Source organism: Medicago sativa, chromosome 3 (assembly GCF_051527215.1).
Source record: "Medicago sativa cultivar Bolivia chromosome 3, Bolivia_mono, whole genome shotgun sequence".
NCBI lineage: Eukaryota > Viridiplantae > Streptophyta > Magnoliopsida > Fabales > Fabaceae > Medicago > Medicago sativa.
Window position 1 is genome coordinate 73,137,790 of NC_140751.1, and position 20,477 is coordinate 73,158,266.

Genomic DNA, 20,477 nt, shown 5'->3' on the forward strand with positions numbered 1-20,477 from the left:
ATCACAAGTGTAATGGTTCCTTCCTTTTCAATCCATCCTTGCAAGGCTTCCATGATGATGTGTAGCTAAATACTCTTTGTTGGGATGAGAGGTACTTGATTCTTGCTAACATGTAATCTTTTGATCTTGCAAAATATGATTCTAGCAATTTATATTCAATATTGTTGTTATTCTTGTGTTAATGCTTTCAATGAGATTCAAGATGATTTGGACACAAACTCTTGAATCTAGAGCTAGAATAGCAATATATCTTAGGTTAACTTACTTGACATCTTTGTTAATCTTGTGATAATCACCATAATCAAGAGTTCAATGCTTTCGGATGCTTAATCAGGCTGGACACGGTCGAGTAGGTTATCCGATCGACTTTGTTATCGTTTAAGGGATTTGGACACGAATGTTTAAACGATACCTTAGAGTTAATTATATCACTTTGGACACGAAGGATAGTTTAGAAATTATTGTGATAATGTTGTTTATAAAGCTAGAATTCGTATGGATCATTAGGTTACGTGTGACGCTTGGTTAAGGAACGCTACTCCTAACAAGTTTCAATCCTTATTAATCTCATCTTTTACTTTTTGCATTTAGTTAACATAGTTGTAAATTCAAACAAACAATCACCCTTTTTACTTAGAATGATATTTGATGTTGAAATATCCGTGATGTCGCACTAATCCCTGTGGAGACGATACAAAAATACTTATCTTGTTTGATGCTAAGAACGTACTTCATCAAGCATACATAAACTCCGCAATCTCCTTCTTCATCCCAGGCCACCAAAACAATCTCTTCAAATCCTGATACATCTTAGTCGCTCCTGGATGAATACTCAAACTACTTATGTGACCTTCATCCAAAATCCGTCTCTTAAGCTCAAGAACATCTGGTACACTAACACGATCACGAAACATCAAAACACCGTTCTCATCCAACCTGAAGTCTCCACCCTTACCTTGATTAACCAACACCACACGATCTACAAGTTCCAAATCTTCCTTCTGTCCATTCTTAATCTCTTCCAAAATATTACTCGTCAGCTTCAACATTCCCAACCTCACACCCTCCGGTGTCAACTCACTAACCAAACTCAAATCTCGAAACTGTTCAATCAACTCAAACTCTCTAACCATCAAAGCAGACATATGCAACGACTTCCTACTCAAAGCATCAGCAACAACATTCACCTTTCCAGGATGATCGATAACTCAACTGAAAATCAAAATCCTTAAGATACTCCAACCACCTTCTCTGCCTCATATTCAATTCCTTCTGATCAAATAAGTACTTCAAACTCTTGTGGTCATTGAACACTTCAAACTTAGAACCATACAGATAGTGCCTCCAAATCTTCAACACATACACAACGGCTGCCAATTCCAAATCATGAGTCGGATAATTCTTCTCATGCACTTTCAAATGCCTCGAAGCATAAGCCACAACCTGACGATTCTGCATAAGCACACCACCAAGACCCATCTTATAATTTAGCTTCTTCAAAAAAAAAAATGTATCTAAAAATTTGTAGAAGGTATTATATTTATGACATTATTTTAAAATGTGTTTATATTTAAAGACAATATCTTATTTTTTAAAAATCTTTTTTTTTGAAAAATTATTTTTTAAAAATCTTAAAAATTAAAAAATTTATTGTTTGAATACAAAATTTCTCTTTCAATTTCACTTTTTTCCTCTTTATCTTGTGCCTTTAGAATATAAGTTATCGTTAACATGACCCTTAATTTTCTTTTTTTAAAAGCATAACTCTTAATTTTTATAGACCATGTAAAACTTTTTGACACATGTATCTAATCAAATCATTTCATGGTACCACCATTTTGAGTCAGCTCAAAAAACATATTTTTAAATAACTATTTAACGTGATTTGATCTAATGCATATGCAACAAAAAATTACAGTGTCGTAGCGTAACAGAGAATATATCTTTTCCTCTAAAATAAATTTAATATTATACGTTGGATAAAATTAAGCTATAACTTGTACCAAGAAAAAATAAAAATTAAGCTATAACTAATTTGATAGTTTTGCTCAAAAAAACTAATTTGATAGTTAAATCGTTAGCTTAGTTCTCCAATAGTTAAACATTTATAGCTCAAAAGTTGCACTACAAGAAAATATGTGATTTGCTACGCCCATTTCCGGAGTTAATTCGCAGCTAATTCCTAACAAACGAGTTTAGCTAGAGAAATGCTAGGGAATACCTATTGATTCGGCCGTAGCATGGATTGAGAGACAAATTTGCTAGGGATATATTTCTTAGTAAACCCGTAGGTCGTAAAGCAAAAATCCTAGCAAATGTTTAGTTATTCCGCAGCAAGAATGCATCCAATTGGTTGATTGAAATTAATTTGTTTGGTAAAATAATCTTTTGAAATAATTGATAAATATAAAATGACATAATACTACTACATTTATTAATTTTTATAAATTATATTAAAAACATCAAATAATATCTTTTTTTTTCCTATGTGAACCGTAAATTCTCTCTGGACCACCGAAAATCTCTTAAATGGACATGGTTGACAATAAGATTGTCAGACTTGATTTTTTTACTTCAACACATTTTGCCTAGGTGAAACCGACTCGTAAAATCGTACGAGTTTACATAAAATTAAAATTTTATTAAAGTTCTAATATGCATAACATATACATACACTAATATATTTTGCAAGTAGGTCAATAATTCAAAATATTAACTTAATTATAAAGCCAAAATATCATTGATCACCGGAATAAAGCATCAACCTTAACTCATAGATTTGCGCTTTGAACCTTGCGCTTTGTTAACTTATCTCGTTTTGTCGTTTGAGTGTAATGTGTGGGAGAGGAGTCTTTTGGTTACTAAAAGCAATGTACTCTCACACGTTTAATGGGTTTGTCGGACAGAAAGAAAGAAAAAAAAATGCGCCAGAGAAAGAAAATAAAATACTTTTTTTAATGTAAAATCGCAAACTCGCTTAATATTGGACGAGTTTATCCGATTTTGGTGCAAGTTAAATCACTCAAACTCGCTGCAAGCTCCGATTCCACTAGAAAGAAGTTTACTACGGAATTAACAATGAATTCACACCTAAAAATGTAGATTCAGACGAGTTTAAGAACATTAGTTGACAGTGAGGTTTCTCATTAACAACAAAGCCTGCTCAAGAACAACATATATACACAAGTCACTAAACAGAATTACAAAAACAAAAAGTTTGTATCTCTACAAAACGAGTTTATCTACCCATTAGTTAACTTTTTGCATCATTTTGGTTTCCTAGTTAATGCAGAAAAGAGAGTCCTCCCTTTGTGAAGACAATAATTTGGAAAGTAGTATGTTGTTTTGAGCCTCTTTTTTTTTGAAACATTGTGTATGTGTATTCGAAAATCATCAACGAAACTACTAACCAATGTAGTTTTTGAAGCATTTATGTAACTTTATAATTTCTCGCTGCAAACATATTATTATAACATTATATTTTCCTGTATTATTATGTTCAATCATTCTTCAAATGTTAGCCCTTTTCTTAAAAACAAATGTTACATGTTGGAAAATATCTGTTCATACCACCAAAACAGAATTACAATAATTTATAACAAGAACATCCCAAGTTAATAATTACAAACAAATTTTCAATCTGCAATGAAAATTAATTTCTCTTATACAATTGCTCCTTTTCTGCAGTTTCTGCTGCTACTACAGCCTTTGTGAATGGTCCTGCAAGGTAGAAATATGATAGATTATAGTATCAAGCTCATTTTCAGCCTAAGAAAAATAAAATAATGATGAATACCAATTTTATTTTCCCTTACCTTTGATTAGATTGTTGAAGCCTTTTCATTCTTCATAATCATGTGAATAGCTTTAGACTTATCCTCTTCAACCATCTCCCTAAGTATATCATCTTCAATCTTCTCTGCTTGCCATTTAGAAGGATCTTCCACAAACTCCTCACTAAAAATCATGCAAGAAACCCACTCTTTCCAAGTAGTTCTTCTATACTTATCTTCTTCCATCGACCCGGTCGTCAGTAACTGATACACATAAACCATTTTCTGCTGGCCCGGTCGAAAAGCGCGTGCAATAGCTTGCTTTGTTTTTGAAGGATTCCACTCAGAGTCCAGAAAAATCACTCTAGAAGCTGCTGTTAAACTTATACCTTCAGCACAAGCATTGATTGAAGCAAGAAGTATCTTTGAACCGCTGCTTTGATCTTCAAATTTATCTATCACTTTCCCTCTTTCAAACAAGTCTAGCTCACCTGTTAGTACCATAATCTCTTTGCCATTTTGCCACTGAAAATATTTCTCAAATAACTCTATTAAGAATCTCACAGGTGCAAGATTGTGACAAAAGATAAGAACCTTTTCATTTTTCATTACTCGTGAGATTAGGCTCAGAACAAATCTTACTTTGGAACCTTTTCTCAAATCAAATTTGCTTGTTTCTAGTTTCTTCAATTCTTCCTCCGCAAAAAACTTAGTTGCACATGATGCAGCTGTTTTGATCAACCATGGATGTATTGATCCGAGGGTTATCAAAAGCTCAACCTCAAGAGGGTAACTGGTACTCTCAGCCATTTTCTTCTGAAGTTTCTGTACAATCTCATGTTGTTCATCGGACGTATTCATGAGCAATGTATATATTTGTAAACCAGGAAGAGTCTCAGAAGAATTTCCACTGTCGTACACATCAATAAAACCGGAAGTGATTTTTCGCAGCACATATAGACCCTGCATCTTCTCCTCATCAATATCTGAGTTAATTTTCTTTTCAATGTTGTTCAAGAAGAATTTTCTTGCGCGTGCCTCAAGCAAATGACGTTCTTTCTTCGCAACTTTTCCGCCTTTCCTTCTGTATTTAGAATCTAACTCTTGTAGAACTTCATGAATAAATTTCGGTCTAGCTAAACAAAGTGTGTTGAAATATTCACCAAAATTGTTCTGAAACAATGTGCCGGAGAGTAATATTCTCAATTCTGTTGGAAGTTTCATTAAACATTTCCTCAACCTTGATTTAGTGCTTCTAGGATTGTGTCCTTCATCAAGTATCAAGATTCCAGGGCTTTCTCTCAATGCTTTGGCCATGTATTTTCTGTGTGCGAATTTTGTATCTTTTGATCTCATTAATTGTAAAAATGAAGTATAGCCCATGACAAGAACACTAGGGTGTGAGTGCCACTTCTGTATCTTGCCAAGACAATCCAAAACATGTTTGACATCACTAGAAGGTCTTGGAAATCCAGGAAGAATCATTGATTTTGCTGTCGTCGAACTTGAACCTGGGGAGGTTCGACGGCCATGGATAAGATAAACCGGCACAGGAATCTTCCATTTTTTGAACTCTTTTCGCCACGTGTAGAGTGTGGTTTTTGGAGCTAGGACCAGAGGTCGTTTCCTTGGAAATAACTTCAAGTAACTGACAAGAAAAGAATTGATGAGAAAGGTTTTTCCTGCTCCAGGGGCATGTGATATAACACAACCACCACTTGAGTTGGATTTTTCTTCCATGAGTGATGGTTCCATAGAGCCAGCAATGTTATGCCAAAGAAATTCAAAAGCTTTTTTCTGGTGTTCATGCATCTTTTCTTCAAGTTCAGGAATCAATTCCCAAACGTTGTCGATTTCATTAATCAATGGTTCATCAGGATCAGTAGCATGAGTCGAGAACATATCATTATTATAATCTTCATCAACTTTTGGCTCTGATTTATGTTCCTTATTTTCTTCACTGCACTGTTTCTCCTCTTTGTACCTTTTTGGGCATTCCACCTATCATTATATATAAATTAAGTTATCAGTTAGATTCATACCGGAGCAAGCAATAGACAAAATATCTAACCAAATAAAGAGAATACAGTTAACAGACGAGTGTTGTCAATCGTAAATCACGAAAAAATAGAAGTTTGTTCAAATTGTGCTATGCAACATACAGTGCCGCTATTTGTCAGCATTTTGTACTAAATAGCTTATTGCAGAACAATAGCTATTTGTTCAAATTTCCTACGCTATTGCTGATATTTAAACATTGCAGTAGACAACATATCCAACAAAATGAGGGACTAAAATTACATGTAGACTTTTGTTATGCTTTTTTATTTGACTTACAAATGGCTCAGAAATGTCTCGTATTGCAGTTTTCACAAATCCACATCGAAGACAGTATATTCCAATTTCTTCATCCAATCTATAATCATGTTCACAACTATCCTTGGATTCTTTCTTGGTATCAGCTACAAACTCTGCAGTTGAACCCTGCTATATTTAAACTGAATCAGTCTTTAGCCTCATAAAAGAAGATAAAAACAAAAAAACAAAGAATTTAATTCATATACATTGCTAGTGTAAAGACTTTGTACGCTGTCAGCCAATCATAATTGTCACATCATTAAAAATGTTTGACTTCAATCATAGTTACTTTTAAAGTCACATATACAATTGGTTGTGATTTGCCGACAGTTTAAAACTTTTTACACTAACGGTGTAACAAAAATAAACTCAAGAAAATATTAAAAATATATACTAAAAATTGTCACACACACCGCAGTTCCATCAAGAAGATAACTTGATGTCAAAGCTGTATTCATTTCTTCCCACAAGGCATCCAAATCATCAGGATTTTCTTCCTCGTCATCGCTTTTCGATGCTTTTTCTTCTTCCTTTTTCTCCAACATGCTTGTTTCCTTCCACTTCTCATTTACAGTAGGCTCTTCTTCAGTTGGTAGACTATCAAAATTCTTCATGTAACTATCTATTATTTCCTTGCAGGCATCAGCATTGAATGTTCTACCGCCTTTATGATCTAGTTCTTCATGAACATGACTTCTGTTAGACGAATAACTCGAATGAAAATTTTCTGTTGGAGCTTCTTTTTTGAAATGTATCCCTTCCCATTTGGTTTCAAAATCCATATCATCCACAACATGAAGTCTCTTCCTCTTTATCTTCTCTTTAAAGAAACTATTATAATTTCTCAAAGTAACATTACCATCAACTTCTTCATCACTTGATATTGTTGTAGGCTCATTGCCGTACTCCAAATTCAACACATCAGCACCATTCTTCTTTGCACAAGAAATATAATTAGTCAAATAATGATATTTGGAAGAAATGTCATCAGTTTTATGTACCTTAAACTTGCCATCACCGTCAGAATTTTTGTTCCTTGTGTTCACATTAATAGCTTTGCAATGATTTAGCTTATTAACCTTTTGATCCCTCTTACCACCATCCTCTTCTGAATCTGAAGAAGAGTTTTCATCTTCTATCATATAAGTTGTTCTCTTGTAGGGACACGTTCGAAAATTACCAACTTCCAACTTCTCAACAACACAACCTACGTAACGTTCAGGCTGTACATTCCTACGTTTCGAACGTCGCAAGCCTTCAACTTCATGTGATGGCTTTGGTGGCTCTTCATCTTCTTCTCCATCATAATCATAAAATACATCAAATTGAGAAACAATAGGTACTAGTGATTCCTTTTTTAAGCTGAAGTTCACAACATTTATAAGCCAAGGACTAATAATATCAGTATCATTCCCCATAACTTGATACACAATCTTGTTTTGCACAGATCTTATATGGAATGAAACCTTCTTTAAAAAAGATGTAATTACAAACCACGAAAGATCAGATGAAAATTTCCCAACGAGTAATCTAGATTGTGATAATGAAGAGCAATCTTCTGATGAATCCCACCTATAAGGCTTAATTTCAGAGGTATCATTTTCTTTTAACAAGCCTTCACAAGTATTATGTTGAAGCCTTTGGAGGATGAAAATTTGATCTATTTCAATTGCATTAACCTCTTTATTAAGAGTTTTTACCTCTGTACCAAGTGAACCTTGATCATCGTATAAGTTAACATAAAATTGACATGAACATTGATCGGATTTGTGAGGCTGTCTATGTATAGAATTTATTCTTGCATCAATCCACACCTACAATTTACAAAGAGATAAATATCAAGCCAAGTGTTTGGTAAGTCAACATCAAGAAATTAAACATGTATCAAATGTGATTTATTTCAAATGGTTAATTCAGTTAAGGACAAATCATTCAGGAAAATCCAAGTTCAAATTATGGCTAGAACAATCATTGACTAGACTTAACGTCGCTCCTGGGTGAACTCTGGATTAACGGGGCCAGTTCCTTACAAATCGGAGGGTTCAGATAAAAAAAATAATATCAAGAAAGGTCACGGGTAAACTTGGCGCAACTAGTAAAGTTGTTGTCATGTGACTGAAAGGTCACGGGTTCAAGTCCTGGAAACAGCCTCTTGTGTAAAACAGGGTAAGGCTGCGTATGGTGGGACCCCTTCCCGGACCCTGCATATGCGGGAGCTCTAGTGCACCGGGTTGCCCTTTTTTTTATCAAGAAATTAAAGATCAACAAATAAATGCATATAAACACCAGTTTACTAAGAAATGAAGTTTAATAAAAAGTTTGAACTTACTGGAATAGACGTAAATGGATCTGAATTATCATTGTATCGATAGCCTAATAGCATAGATATATCAATTCCAGGTCGTAAAAAGCTGGAGCAATCAGATGAAGTAGCTTTCCTTGATCTTATCCGAATATCTGATGACAAAGTGCTTTGAATTTGTTCAGTATCAATGAAACGTAAGGTAGTTTTTCCTGACTCTATTTTTAAGAGTTCCACAGGTTGCCATGATCCATTCAATACTGCTTCAAATGCTGTTTTGAAACAAGAATTAGGGGAAGCAACTATAGTAAAAAATCTATAGATATTAATGAATGAGAACATGAAGTTATAGAAATTTGCTCTAACTAGTTTCTGCAAGGCCACAACAGAAAATAAATAGTCGTTTGTCCTGTAATTAAAATGTATTAATTTTCAATTACATTGATCAGAACTGAAAGTACATGCATGCCACATTCAAAATCATGGTTTATGTCTTATTAGTTGAGTTTTGTTAATGAATATACAATAAGTATCAAGATTGGATAGTTTTTCTAAGAAAAATTAAGGTTGCAAAGAGATATAATTATGAATTACTGACATCTCAATTATGTGTGCAAAACAAAAATCATCTCCAAGTAAAAGGAAAAATAACAAAAATGTGGGAGACATAAACCAAACCTAGAAGGGAAACCAACAAACGTTTAACTAAATCAAGATTGAATAATTCATTAATCATGTAATCTACTGTATTGATTATGATTTTAAATGTTAATAATCAAGATTAAGTAACTTATTAACGATTCGAAGAGCTTTGTTAATTCACAATTTGGTTAATAATGTACAAAACCAACAAATTTATCAAGTGTACAAATACAAAGCGAATCCTTTGCAGCTAACTTTATAAGCAGTCTGCTGCATCTCTCTTAATCTAACAATCTATAGCCGGTTGAAGAGGATTCAAGTCTATATCATTTGTTGCATTCATCATGGTAATGAATAACAATCTTTTCAATATCACAAAATCAATGTTGTAATCCATTGATGATTTTTCATATTTTGCTATTCTTTTTATTTCTTTCTCATGCATATATAGTAATAAAATTAAGGAAAAAAAAAAGCTTACGATAATTAGCATCGAATGGATGCTTCCATTGATGCAAATGCCTTTTTATGGGCGCCATTGAATTCAAAAATATTTAACAGCTTATAGAGCAGCGGATCATGCAGCGAGAGTCTTCGGTGGCTGATTAGTCTGCAAAAATATAAACACAAATTTTAAATATCATTCAATTGCACCAAAAAAATGTCGTTAAAAACCAAAGATAACTGTTTCTATAAACTCGAGATTAGATTTGAGAACAAACGAGGTGGATCAATCGCGAGACATGATCAACGTAACAGTTTAAACATGAACTGAAACATCAAATAGAGACCAGGGTGCAACAAAATGAAAGAGAAAGAAAGACAGTGGAAAACAAAGAGTGATGGTAAGTAACCTAGTTGACTATGGAGTTTGTGAGAGAGAAAAAGAGTGAGAGAGGCTCCAAAAAAAGAAGACTTAAAATCCGTTGATTATGGACGTTGAGAGTTTTCCGCTAATTAAGTTGCAAAAATATTGCAAGATCGGATACATCATACAATCAAATTTACAACCTCATTTATTTCAAACAAAAAAATGTAAAAATATAGACAACCTCAAAAAATACAAAATACAAACCTCGCTGCCTATGATTTTTTTTTTATGTGGGCATATTTAAAAAGTTACGCTCTTTGTACCCAAAAAAAAAAGTTACACTCAATACAAGCAAAAAGTAAAAAAGAAATTACTATATTATATATCATTTTTTTGAATAGAGTGTAATTAATATTATGTATTAAAAAAAATTAGTGCAATATTAATTTTTTATTTTGATATATTTTAAATATTAATACCTGCATTGTACCCAAAAAAAAAAACAATTGCATTATTTCCAAGTCTTATATATTTTTTTTAATATATTTCATTTTATATTTATGAAAATAACGAATACTATGATACTTGAAAAAGTTTATTTCCAAGTCTTATATATTAGTTTTTGACTTGGTGTTGGAAAAGGAGAGCATGGTGAGGGAGATGGAGAGTCGTGGGTGGGGGGTGGATGGTGGGGCGTGGTTATGGAGACGGCGGTTGTTTGCGTGGGAGGAGGATAGCCTGAGGGAGTGTTCTTTATTATTACATAACTTTATTTTGCAGGATTCTGTTCACGATAAATGGTGGTGGTTGTTAGACCCCATTCACGGATACACGGTGAAGGGAGCATACTATTTTCTGACAAGTACTGGCGCTATGGTGGATAGGTCCTTGGTGGACGACGTGTGGCATAAGCATATACCCTCGAAGGTCTCTCTTTTTGTTTGGCGACTCCTTCGTAATCGTATTCCAACTAAAGACAATTTGGCAGTTCGAGGTGTCCTTCCTTCAGCTAACATGTCCTGTGCGTTTGGTTGTGGATCCACTGAGTCGGCGGTTCATCTATTTATTCACTGTAACTTTTCCGCCAACCTTTAGGATCTTGTCTGTCACTGGTTAGGTATTTCTTTTGTGCACTCTGGTGAGCTTCGACATCATTTTACTTAGTTCACCAAGATGGCGGGAATGCCACTTTACTCTCATTTATATTTTAGGATTATTTGGTTCTCTATTGTTTGGGCGATTTGGAAGGAGAGGAATAACAGGGTTTTTCAAAATACGGTGTCCGATCCTCTTAACATCTTTGAAAAAGTAAAGCTTAATTCTTACTTATGGTTGAGGTCTAAACAGGTGGATTTTGTTTCTTCTTACCACGATTGGTGGAAACACCCCATCCCTTGTATGGGTGTTCTTGTGTAATTTTTGGCTTTTGTTTTGGCACTGTGACTCTGTAAATATTTGCATTTGCCGCTGTTTTCTCCTTTAGCACATCTTGTGCGTGGGGAAACTCAGTTGGTTTCGTAATATATCTCATTTTGATTTGTTCAAAAAAAATTTCATTTATTCTAGAATGGAAGAAGCATATATTTTATACCCAAGTAGTCTAGTGGTTAGAAATTCAATGTTAAGGAAAATAAGGGGAGTCTACAAGGTTCGAACTCCAACCTTTACATATATTATGTAATGTCCCTTAGCAGCTGAGTTTAACTCAAGAGGGCGGAAAAAAATATTTTAAAATTCACAATTACATGACAACGCATTTTCGATAACTATTTACATGTTTTTTTACACATTAAACTGAAATATGAAATGTATTTCTTTTCTTCAGTTTTTGAGGTATATAATATAATATTGTTTGATCCTTGCCGTCAAAATTCTATTTATATTTATAGGGTCATGCTAACTAGTGCTCCAAATCACTAGTTAAAAAAGTTTAAAATAAAAATTTTCATTTAAAACAACAAATTCTTTGACTTTTAAATATTTGAATATACAACTTTCTTAGACTTCAAAATATTTCTATATTGGTTATTGCTTTTTTTTTTACTCATTATATCAATATTATTAAAGTTTTTTTGTTGGTAATAATCATTTAAGTTTACTTGATAAGAAAAAAATTATTATACCTTTAAAAAAAGAATTTATTATTGTAAAAAAAATTATTAAATATTTTATAAAAGGGTTTTCTAGCACGTCTAAGAATTATTAATTTTCCATATCTATAAAGAAAATGCTAACGAGTATCTTCAGGACACTCTTTAAAGATCATAAGTGGTATGCATGGTATGCATTTATGAAAATATGTGTATTTAATTTAATGCATTGGAAATCGAAATATTTGATATTTTTAAAGAATAATTGCTTATTTTGGAATGCTTAAAGAGTGTCCCTCGAACACTCGTGAGAAAGTTTCATCAAATCACGTCAGCCAGTCTGTATCGGCACCATTCAAATTATCTAATCCAAAAGTTTGAAAAACACATGTCATATCAAATTTAAATTCTTTTACTATTCCAACCTCCTAACAGTCTAAAACTCCTTAAAAACTCTAGTAAAAGAATTTAAATTTGAAGTTTAGAAACTGTGCCATGATTTAAAGACATCGCGACACGATCTTGGAGATAAATCGATGATTTTAATTCTGGAAAAAATGTGGCACCGGTATGAGGTTAACACGCCACGATTGGAGAAGAGACAAAAAATTAATTTGAAAATGAAAGAAAAATGTACCAAGATTTTCAGCAACGTGACGCCAAACACGTAGGATTAATGAGTAATCGTGGCACGGTTTCTTAGAATATGGCTTAATTTTTCAGTTACAGAACCATATCTATAAAAGAAAAACTTCATTTCTTAAGCTGAGTTCAATTTGAGAGCTTTGAAGGCTTATACTACATAGTAGGAACAGAGAACTTAAAGTGGATCATCAACCTACTCGTAGTGTGTCCTGACTTATGTAATGTGTCCAAATCTTTTGGATATTTATGCTATAGTCATGAGTAACTAATTTACCTCTTATTAAGTCTTCGATGAATCTATTGTAAGTTGTTTGAACCATGTGATTGTATTAACTCTATTAAATGCAATTACTATATCCGTGTTCTATTCACAATTATTTGTGTTTAATGATTTTTATATATTTTGATCACATATGAAATGAATCTAAATATCAATTGACTACTAGCCCTAGTTATTTAATTTGATCTAATGATTATTTTTAACCTAACATGTCACTTTAGAGATAGAGGATTGTTAGGTTTTGATTTAGCAATTAACATTCCATGAAAACTTTCAACGATTACAGACTCGTCAAAGAGATTAGGGGATTGCAACCTTAGAATAGGGTTTTGAGTTAAGAGATTGATCAAAACTATTTTGTTGATGAATCGTGAAACTAATAGAATAATTGTAGTAGATATGTACAATTTACCAAACAACGAGAAATATAGGATTCGAAAGATCTGATCACCTTTTATCTTGTAATTATAAACCATTTTATTTGCATTTTACAATTAATTGAATGTTTTTGAACCAAACCAATTTCCATGTGCAACCCCCCTATTTTATACATATGATCCGATAATGTCATTGCTAAGTTGAAAATAAAATAGTCCATGTGGATACGAATTATATGTGTTACTTTGACGAGTTTTTAGGACAATTGCTAAGATTACATCATGATTTAAGTGAAAATGCATAGAAATCGAATTAGGAGGGTTTTGGAGTCACATTACTTCTACATTATGAGGAAAATAGTGTATATAAAGTCCATTGATGTTTGGAATGTGCTAAGAAATCAAGTTCTCAAGAAATAAGGGTGTTTTTTTGGAGGGGTATGGAGTGGAATGTGAGAAAGGTGGTGAGATGATGTCTGATTATGGGAAACTTGATCGTGTGTCTATATATATATAGATAGACACACACACACACACATTGACATATCCAAAAAGTTTGAATAGTGGGGGCACCATATATATAAACTTAGCATGAAGTATATGTTACATATTTCATTTCTAAAAATATTGAATGATTTTCTCATTTTTAATATCAGTAAAAATATCTTTGTATATTAAAAACTAAGCAACCATTTCCTCTCGAGAAAAACTAACCCATCATTTAATCATTTATTTCTCATGTGTTGCATGTGTTCTCATAATTTCTCACGTATGCAGTCTCTCTTGATTGATGTTTTTTTTTACTTTGTTTGATGTGAAAAAGCTTTGTATGTTGAGAAGTAAGGGTTTGTTGTGGCAAGTGTGATGAGTGGGGTGTGGGACTAATGAGAAAGATTGTATGATGTGTGTGAGTCAAGTGGTCAAAACATCAGCTTATATTATATTATACCTCCTCAATGCATTATATAGGACTGCTAACTTACACCCACCTAAAAACACTAAGGTGCAAGTTAATAAGCTGCACCCACTTATAATTTACTAAAACACCATTTTGTTTATATTCTAATTAATTTTAAATAGAAGGGCAATTTTGTAACTAACTTAAAAAAGATCTTTAAAAAAAGAAACAAAAAAGACAATGACATGCTTAAGGAACAAAACATGTAATAAAGACAAACTTTTAAGGAAACAATATTTGGAATGATGAAAGTGGGTAGTGAAGGTTGCTAACTTGCACTTTAATAATACTTATAAAAATTAGTGTAAATAATCAAGTGGGTGTAGGTTGCTAACTTGCATCTTAATAATTTTAGGTGGGGTGTAGCTTGCTAACTTGCACCTTAGTGTTTTTAGGTGGGTGTAAATTAACAGCCCCATATAGGGTATATATATATGTGTGTGTGTGAGTATTTCAGATTATATAATCCGACACGAGAAACCACACTCCAAATTATATATAATCCGATTTGGGTTTTTTTTAAGGAAAAAAAAGGTGAATTGCTAGACACTAGCAAAGGAGAAAAATACACATTTCCAATTTTATAATACAAAAACCGTTAAATACATTTCAGATTATAAAATCTAACGAGGTAAAATAGATTAAACATACATACTGAATCCGTTAGGTAGAATATAGCAGAGATTATTAAGCAAGCATTATAGAATTATCTATTGCTTCTATAAAGCATTGTACTTTATGTTTTGCTCTGAACTTAATTCAGAGAGAGTTTCATATTCATATCAGAATATCTGCAAGCTGAAACAATTTAACTAGTTTACCCCATACAGCCTCCCTGTGCTTCATCTCTGTCCCAAAGGTAATATACCCAGACATAGCTGCAACCTTGATATAGAGCTCCTGCAGAACCAGCATTGCCTTTTAAAAGCTCCTCTATCAGAGCTAAATATGAGTTATATCTCTATAAATATGTTGCAATAAGACACCAAAGAAGAAATTATATGTGACCAACAATAAAAGGTATAGCATGTCAAATTCAGTACCTTAATTATAAGAACTCATGCATGCATTCCAATATAATTTAAACTAAATAAATAATTCAAATTTAATACGTTTTGACATTTGACTGTTAGACATCTATAATTAGTTAATATTAGTGTATGCTACTTTTAAGTAGGATTTCTCAATATTCTATCCATATGGAACAAAGGCGTTATACATTTTGCTAAAATAGCAATTTTCTAACTTTAGGTTAATAAAGATAATAAGAAAAAAGAGCAAAGACAAGCTAACTATTTTTTTCTTCTTCAAAATTAATTTTAAAAAAGGAATAATTTGGACAAGTATATCTTCTAGCTCCCTATTATTCGTGCCTTTGTTCATATATCTATTTCCTACGATTGTATGAGTGGCTAATACTTTAGTGTCCTCGTTGTAATTTAAATCTTTTTGACAAAAATACCAAACGCGTGTCTATCATAGCTTAGTATTATTGATTCTTAACCTCCACCTTCTATTTTTCTTGTATATATATATAAAACCCTTTCATCCCTGTCTCCTCCATTTTTTTCCCTTTCTGCTAGGGCTTAATTTTTTGTTCCCCTGTGTTTGTGTTTGCTGCAACACAAACACAGAAACACAAACACAGGAGTGAACCACATTAGTTATTCACATTCGTCATTTAATGTGTTTGGAAACACGATGGTAAATTAACTATGTTATTCATATGGTCGCATCGCAAATCCAAGCACACTTTTAATTAATTGGTTTGATATTGATCTATCAATGGAGGAGACCTTACGAGGCAATGGAACTGTCTCACTTTCATTTTCCCAGGGGGTGTTGAAAATTTGTGTAAAAAATGATAGAAATGTTGGCTCTGATGGCATTTTCTCTGGAGATAATCCATTCGATTTCGCTCTTCCAGCAACATTGTTCCAAATCATCATTATTATCGTCCTCTCTCAAACTCTTTACTTTCTTCTCAGGCCATTACGAACACCAAAATTCATCTGCAACCTCATCGTAAGTTCCAACAAATTAACTTTCCTCCATTCATTTCATCAATGGATCACAATCACTGCATTTTTTTTCTTTTTTCTTTTCCATTATCTCCTTTCTATTTTTTTGTACCTATTCTAATTTTAGACTAATTATATTTATAGCCTAATTAAGCATGTGTTAACTTATAGATAGTTATTACTATTATTTGATAGAAGCTATTGACAAAAGAAAATTAAAATAGGATTATATTGAATTATGAAAAAATCAATAATACCTCGGATAACTTATATTATTGATAATTGGATTTATATAGCTAATAAGAAGAACAACTTACTACTGTGACAAACTAAACTGGTATAACTAACTTTTATATCTGATAACAGTCTATAAATTTACGTTTAAGTGAAAAATGTGTGCAGGGTGGAATTATTTTGGGGCCATCACTTCTAGGGAGGAACGAGAGTTATTGGAAGGCCTTGTTTCCCCCAAGACAATTTGATGTTTTAACAGTGTTGTCAATACTCGGAGCTATATACTTTTTGTTCTTGATTGCATTGAAAATGGATCTACTAATGACTATAAGAGCAGCAAAAAGTACTAGCCTACTTGGAATATTACCCTTCATAGCTTCTTTTATGGTTTTATCGTTACTCCTAAAAGTTTTTTATGTACCATACAACCCTCATCTCAACTTAGAAGCTTCGCGTACATCATTAAGTGCTACGATTGCATTCAGTAATTTCCCTGCAGTGTCTGATGCTTTGATAGAACTTAACCTCATAGCAACTGAATTAGGACAGATTGCATTGTCTTCAGCCACACTCAATGACTGTATACAATTTTTCTTCATAGTATCACACCGTATAGTGGGGGAACACACTCGTGAATTAAAATTCTCAATCATGGGATTTAGTTCTTTGATATTGTTCATGTTTTGCAGTTTCTATATTTTACAGCCAATGATGAACTTGATTGCACGCAGCACACCAGTTGGGAAACCAGTAAACCAAATGTATGTTGTGTTTATTCTTCTTGGTGCTTTAGTTATGGCTGGTATTACTGACATGATTGGGCTAACATTTCTTATTGGACCATTGATTTGGGGTTTGATTATTCCGAGTGGACCCCCTTTAGGGACAACATTGGTTGAAAAGTGTGAACTTATCATCTCAGAATTTTTGTTACCTTTCTTCTTTGTTTATATGGGCATGACCACAAATTTGGCTGCACTTGATGATTGGCGAGAGTGTATAACTATGCAACTTATCTTTTTTGCTGGAGACATAACAAAGGTGGTTGCTTGTGTGTTGGTTTCTATGATATATAACATCAAGCCCAAACATGGCACAGTGCTTGGCCTCATGTTGAACATCAAGGGCATACCTCACCTTATAGCTTTTAGTAAATTGCACCAACTCAAGGTACACAATAGTTTAAATACTTAATTAATCTTATATATCACATATTGGGTCCATAGTAGTACTCCCTCCGTTTCAAAATGAGTGTCGCTTTAGCCAAAAAAAATTGTTTCAAAATGAGTGTCGCTTTCAGTTTTCAATGCAATAATAACTTTTTCTTTTCAATTGTACTCTCCAATTAATACTCTATACACTACTTCCAAAATATTACTTTTAAAACTAACCAATAGTTAATAAGGATAATTTGGTAAAATAACCATTATCTTTCTCCTAATCATTGCATTTCTTAATATGTGTGTAAACACCTAAAACGACACTCATTTTGAAACGGAGGGAGTAATTTTTTAGAATTATTCAAAAAAAATGAAAATTTATAGGAATAAAATATAAAATTTATCTTTGATTTCTTTATTAAACTTAGTGACAAGTACATTACAAACAAACAAACTATGTATATGTTTTTTTAATGATAATAAATGTTAGTATGTTAATTGTTTGTATATTAGTATTCTTTCTTTGCCAAGACTTGAACCCTTAACCTTGAACTCTTAAACTATGTATATGTTGTCTTTAATTTTATCTTTTGATACTATTTGTATTTGATTGTAGTTTAACACAACAAATAACAAATTAAATTTATGTTTGTAGCTATTGGATGATGAAACATTGAGTCACTTGGTGATAGGTATGGTGGTTACAACTTCAATCATCACACCCCTCATTAAATTTTTATACAAGCATCGTCCTCGAGTATTAAGTTCATCAAGCATATATGATGAAGAAATGAGAACAATACAAAACACTCCAAGAAATTCAGAGTTTCGCATTGTTACTTGTTTACATAGTGAAGGAAACGTTCGTGGCATGACTGCCCTAATGGAAATTTGCAACCCAATTCAAGAAAGTCCCTTATGTGTCTTTGTGATTCATCTCATCGAGCTTTTAGGAAAAAGTGCATCAATTTTGCTTCCTATAAATTACAAGCAAAACAGAAATTTTTTGTCGGTTAATTACCCTGACACAAACCACATCATGCGAGCATTTGAGAATTACGCTAATAACTCATGTGGTCCTGTAACTGTTCTTCCGTACATCAACGTAGCACCTTATAAGAGCATGCTTGATGCTGTTTGTAACCTAGCACAAGACAATATGGTTCCTTTTATTGTGATTCCTTTTCATGAAAATGACCATATTGACCTTCATGGACACGAGTCAACGTCTATTCGAAAGTTGAATACTAGGTTTCAAGCACGCGTTCCATGCACGTTGGGGATATTAGTGGATAGAAACTCAAGACTTGGTGTGCGTAATGATCACACAAAACCTTATTTTCATGTTGGGATATTTTTTATTGGTGGGCTTGATGATAGAGAATCATTGGCATTGGGGATTCGAATGTCGGAGAGACTGAATATGAAGGTGTCTTTGTTTAGGTTTATCGTGACGAACAGAAAATATGTGGCTAGAATAGATTCAAGTAGAACAGATCCACTAGATGAACAACAAGAGGAAATGTTGGATGAAAGTTTAATTGATGAGTTTAAGAGTATGAAATTTGGGATTGGGAACATTTCTTGGTATGAGATTGTGGTGGATGATCCAGTTGAGGTAATGGATGCAATTCGTGGTTTGGAAGGAGACTATGACCTTGTGATGGTGGGGAAGAGGCATAATATTGGAAATTTGAAAGATGAAGAAATGGGAAATTTCATAGAGAATGTCCAAATTTTAGGAATATTTGGAGATATGTTGTCATCAACGGAATTCTGTATTGGAATGGTTCCTGTTTTGGTGACACAATGTGGTGGGGATAAAAGGGTTATTAACAAGCTTGATAGAGTAGGTTCAGGTTCAGTTAATGTCTCTCATATAAGTGTAAAGAGTTGATAAATAAATGTTTTTTTTCTCCTCCTTTTGAGTTTGTACATCTTTAATCTTTAAATTACATACAAGCACCTTTAGGTATAAAATTGAAGGTCAGACAAACACATGAAGGATGAGTTGAATTGTATTAGTTTTTTAAAACTTGAGTAATGTTGAATCTCGCGAGAAAGTGGATTGCAAATTTGTCCCGAATTAGCATGCAACCATCCACTTGCATTAATTTTATTGGTCAAAGCTTGCATTGTTATTTTTTTGGGTGAAAAATTGCAATATATAATTTTTTTTTGAACAAGTGCAGTATATAATTATTAATTGAGCTATACAAGACCACGACCACTTCACATCTAATTATTAATTTTTTATAGCTTCATATGCTTTCAATTGGATTGAGGCATTGAGCTATACAACGACCTATGTTTTTTTTTGGCTTAATTAATGATTTGGTCCCTTAAGTTATTTGCTGGTTACATTTTGGTCTCATAAGTTATTAACGTTACAATTTGGTCCCTTAAGTTACTTTTTGGTTTCGTTTTGGTCCCTTAACTATTAAAAGTTTCATTTTGGTCCCTTAACTTATTTTTTGGTTTCGTTTTGGTCCCTTGACTTATTTTTTGCTTTCGTTTTGGTCCCTTAACTCTTCCTCCGTCAACCACTTTGGTCCTTTACGTTAGGATGAATGTATTAGGGTTAAGGGACCAAAACGAAACCAAAAAATAAGTTAAGGGACCAAATTGTAACGTTAATAACTTAAGGGACCAAAACGAAACCAAAAAATAAGTTAAGGTACCAAAAGAGTAATTAAGCCTTTTTTTTTAATATAATAGCAGCACATATATGAAAGAAATTTAACAATAAGTATATTCGAGATAATCGCGAGCAAAACTATTCAGAAGATATAGCATCACTCTTAAAACTATTTCTAAGTGATTTAC

General features: G+C 32.9%; 2 protein-coding genes across 2 annotated transcripts; one reads left to right on the top strand and one right to left on the bottom strand.

Moving 5' to 3' along the window:
* Positions 1–3,557: 3,557 nt before the first annotated feature.
* Positions 3,558–9,614, bottom strand: LOC146939983 (SNF2 domain-containing protein CLASSY 2-like). The gene is made up of 6 exons (XM_085757964.1): positions 9,557–9,614; positions 8,461–8,705; positions 6,545–7,945; positions 6,111–6,257; positions 3,816–5,774; positions 3,558–3,720 (listed from the first exon to the last, which is right to left on the bottom strand). Exons 1-5 carry the CDS (start codon positions 9,612–9,614, stop codon positions 3,822–3,824), a joined length of 3,804 nt encoding a protein of 1,267 aa, XP_085614090.1. The 3' UTR covers positions 3,558–3,720; positions 3,816–3,821.
* A 6,178-nt stretch (positions 9,615–15,792) lies between these two features.
* LOC146939984 (cation/H(+) antiporter 15-like) lies at positions 15,793–19,737 on the top strand. The gene is made up of 3 exons (XM_085753561.1): positions 15,793–16,261; positions 16,660–17,661; positions 18,307–19,737. Exons 1-3 carry the CDS (start codon positions 16,022–16,024, stop codon positions 19,546–19,548), a joined length of 2,484 nt encoding a protein of 827 aa, XP_085609687.1. The 5' UTR covers positions 15,793–16,021; the 3' UTR covers positions 19,549–19,737.
* Positions 19,738–20,477: the final 740 nt, after the last annotated feature.

What these genes read in the sequence shown, in the direction of transcription:
- LOC146939983 (XM_085757964.1), bottom strand. Translation starts at nt 9,614, where the DNA reads ATGGCGCCCATAAAAAGGCATTTGCATCAATGGAAGCATCCATTCGAT. An exon ending in TCCATTCGATGCTAATTATC is followed by an intron (nt 8,706 to 9,556) that starts GTAAGCTTTTTT and finishes GTTTCAAAACAG; the next exon opens with CATTTGAAGCAGTATTGAAT. An exon ending in ATCTTCTTGATGGAACTGCG is followed by an intron (nt 6,258 to 6,544) that starts GTGTGTGTGACA and finishes TAAATATAGCAG; the next exon opens with GGTTCAACTGCAGAGTTTGT.
- LOC146939984 (XM_085753561.1), top strand. Translation starts at nt 16,022, where the DNA reads ATGGAGGAGACCTTACGAGGCAATGGAACTGTCTCACTTTCATTTTCC. An exon ending in AATTCATCTGCAACCTCATC is followed by an intron (nt 16,262 to 16,659) that starts GTAAGTTCCAAC and finishes AAATGTGTGCAG; the next exon opens with GGTGGAATTATTTTGGGGCC. An exon ending in GTAAATTGCACCAACTCAAG is followed by an intron (nt 17,662 to 18,306) that starts GTACACAATAGT and finishes TTATGTTTGTAG; the next exon opens with CTATTGGATGATGAAACATT.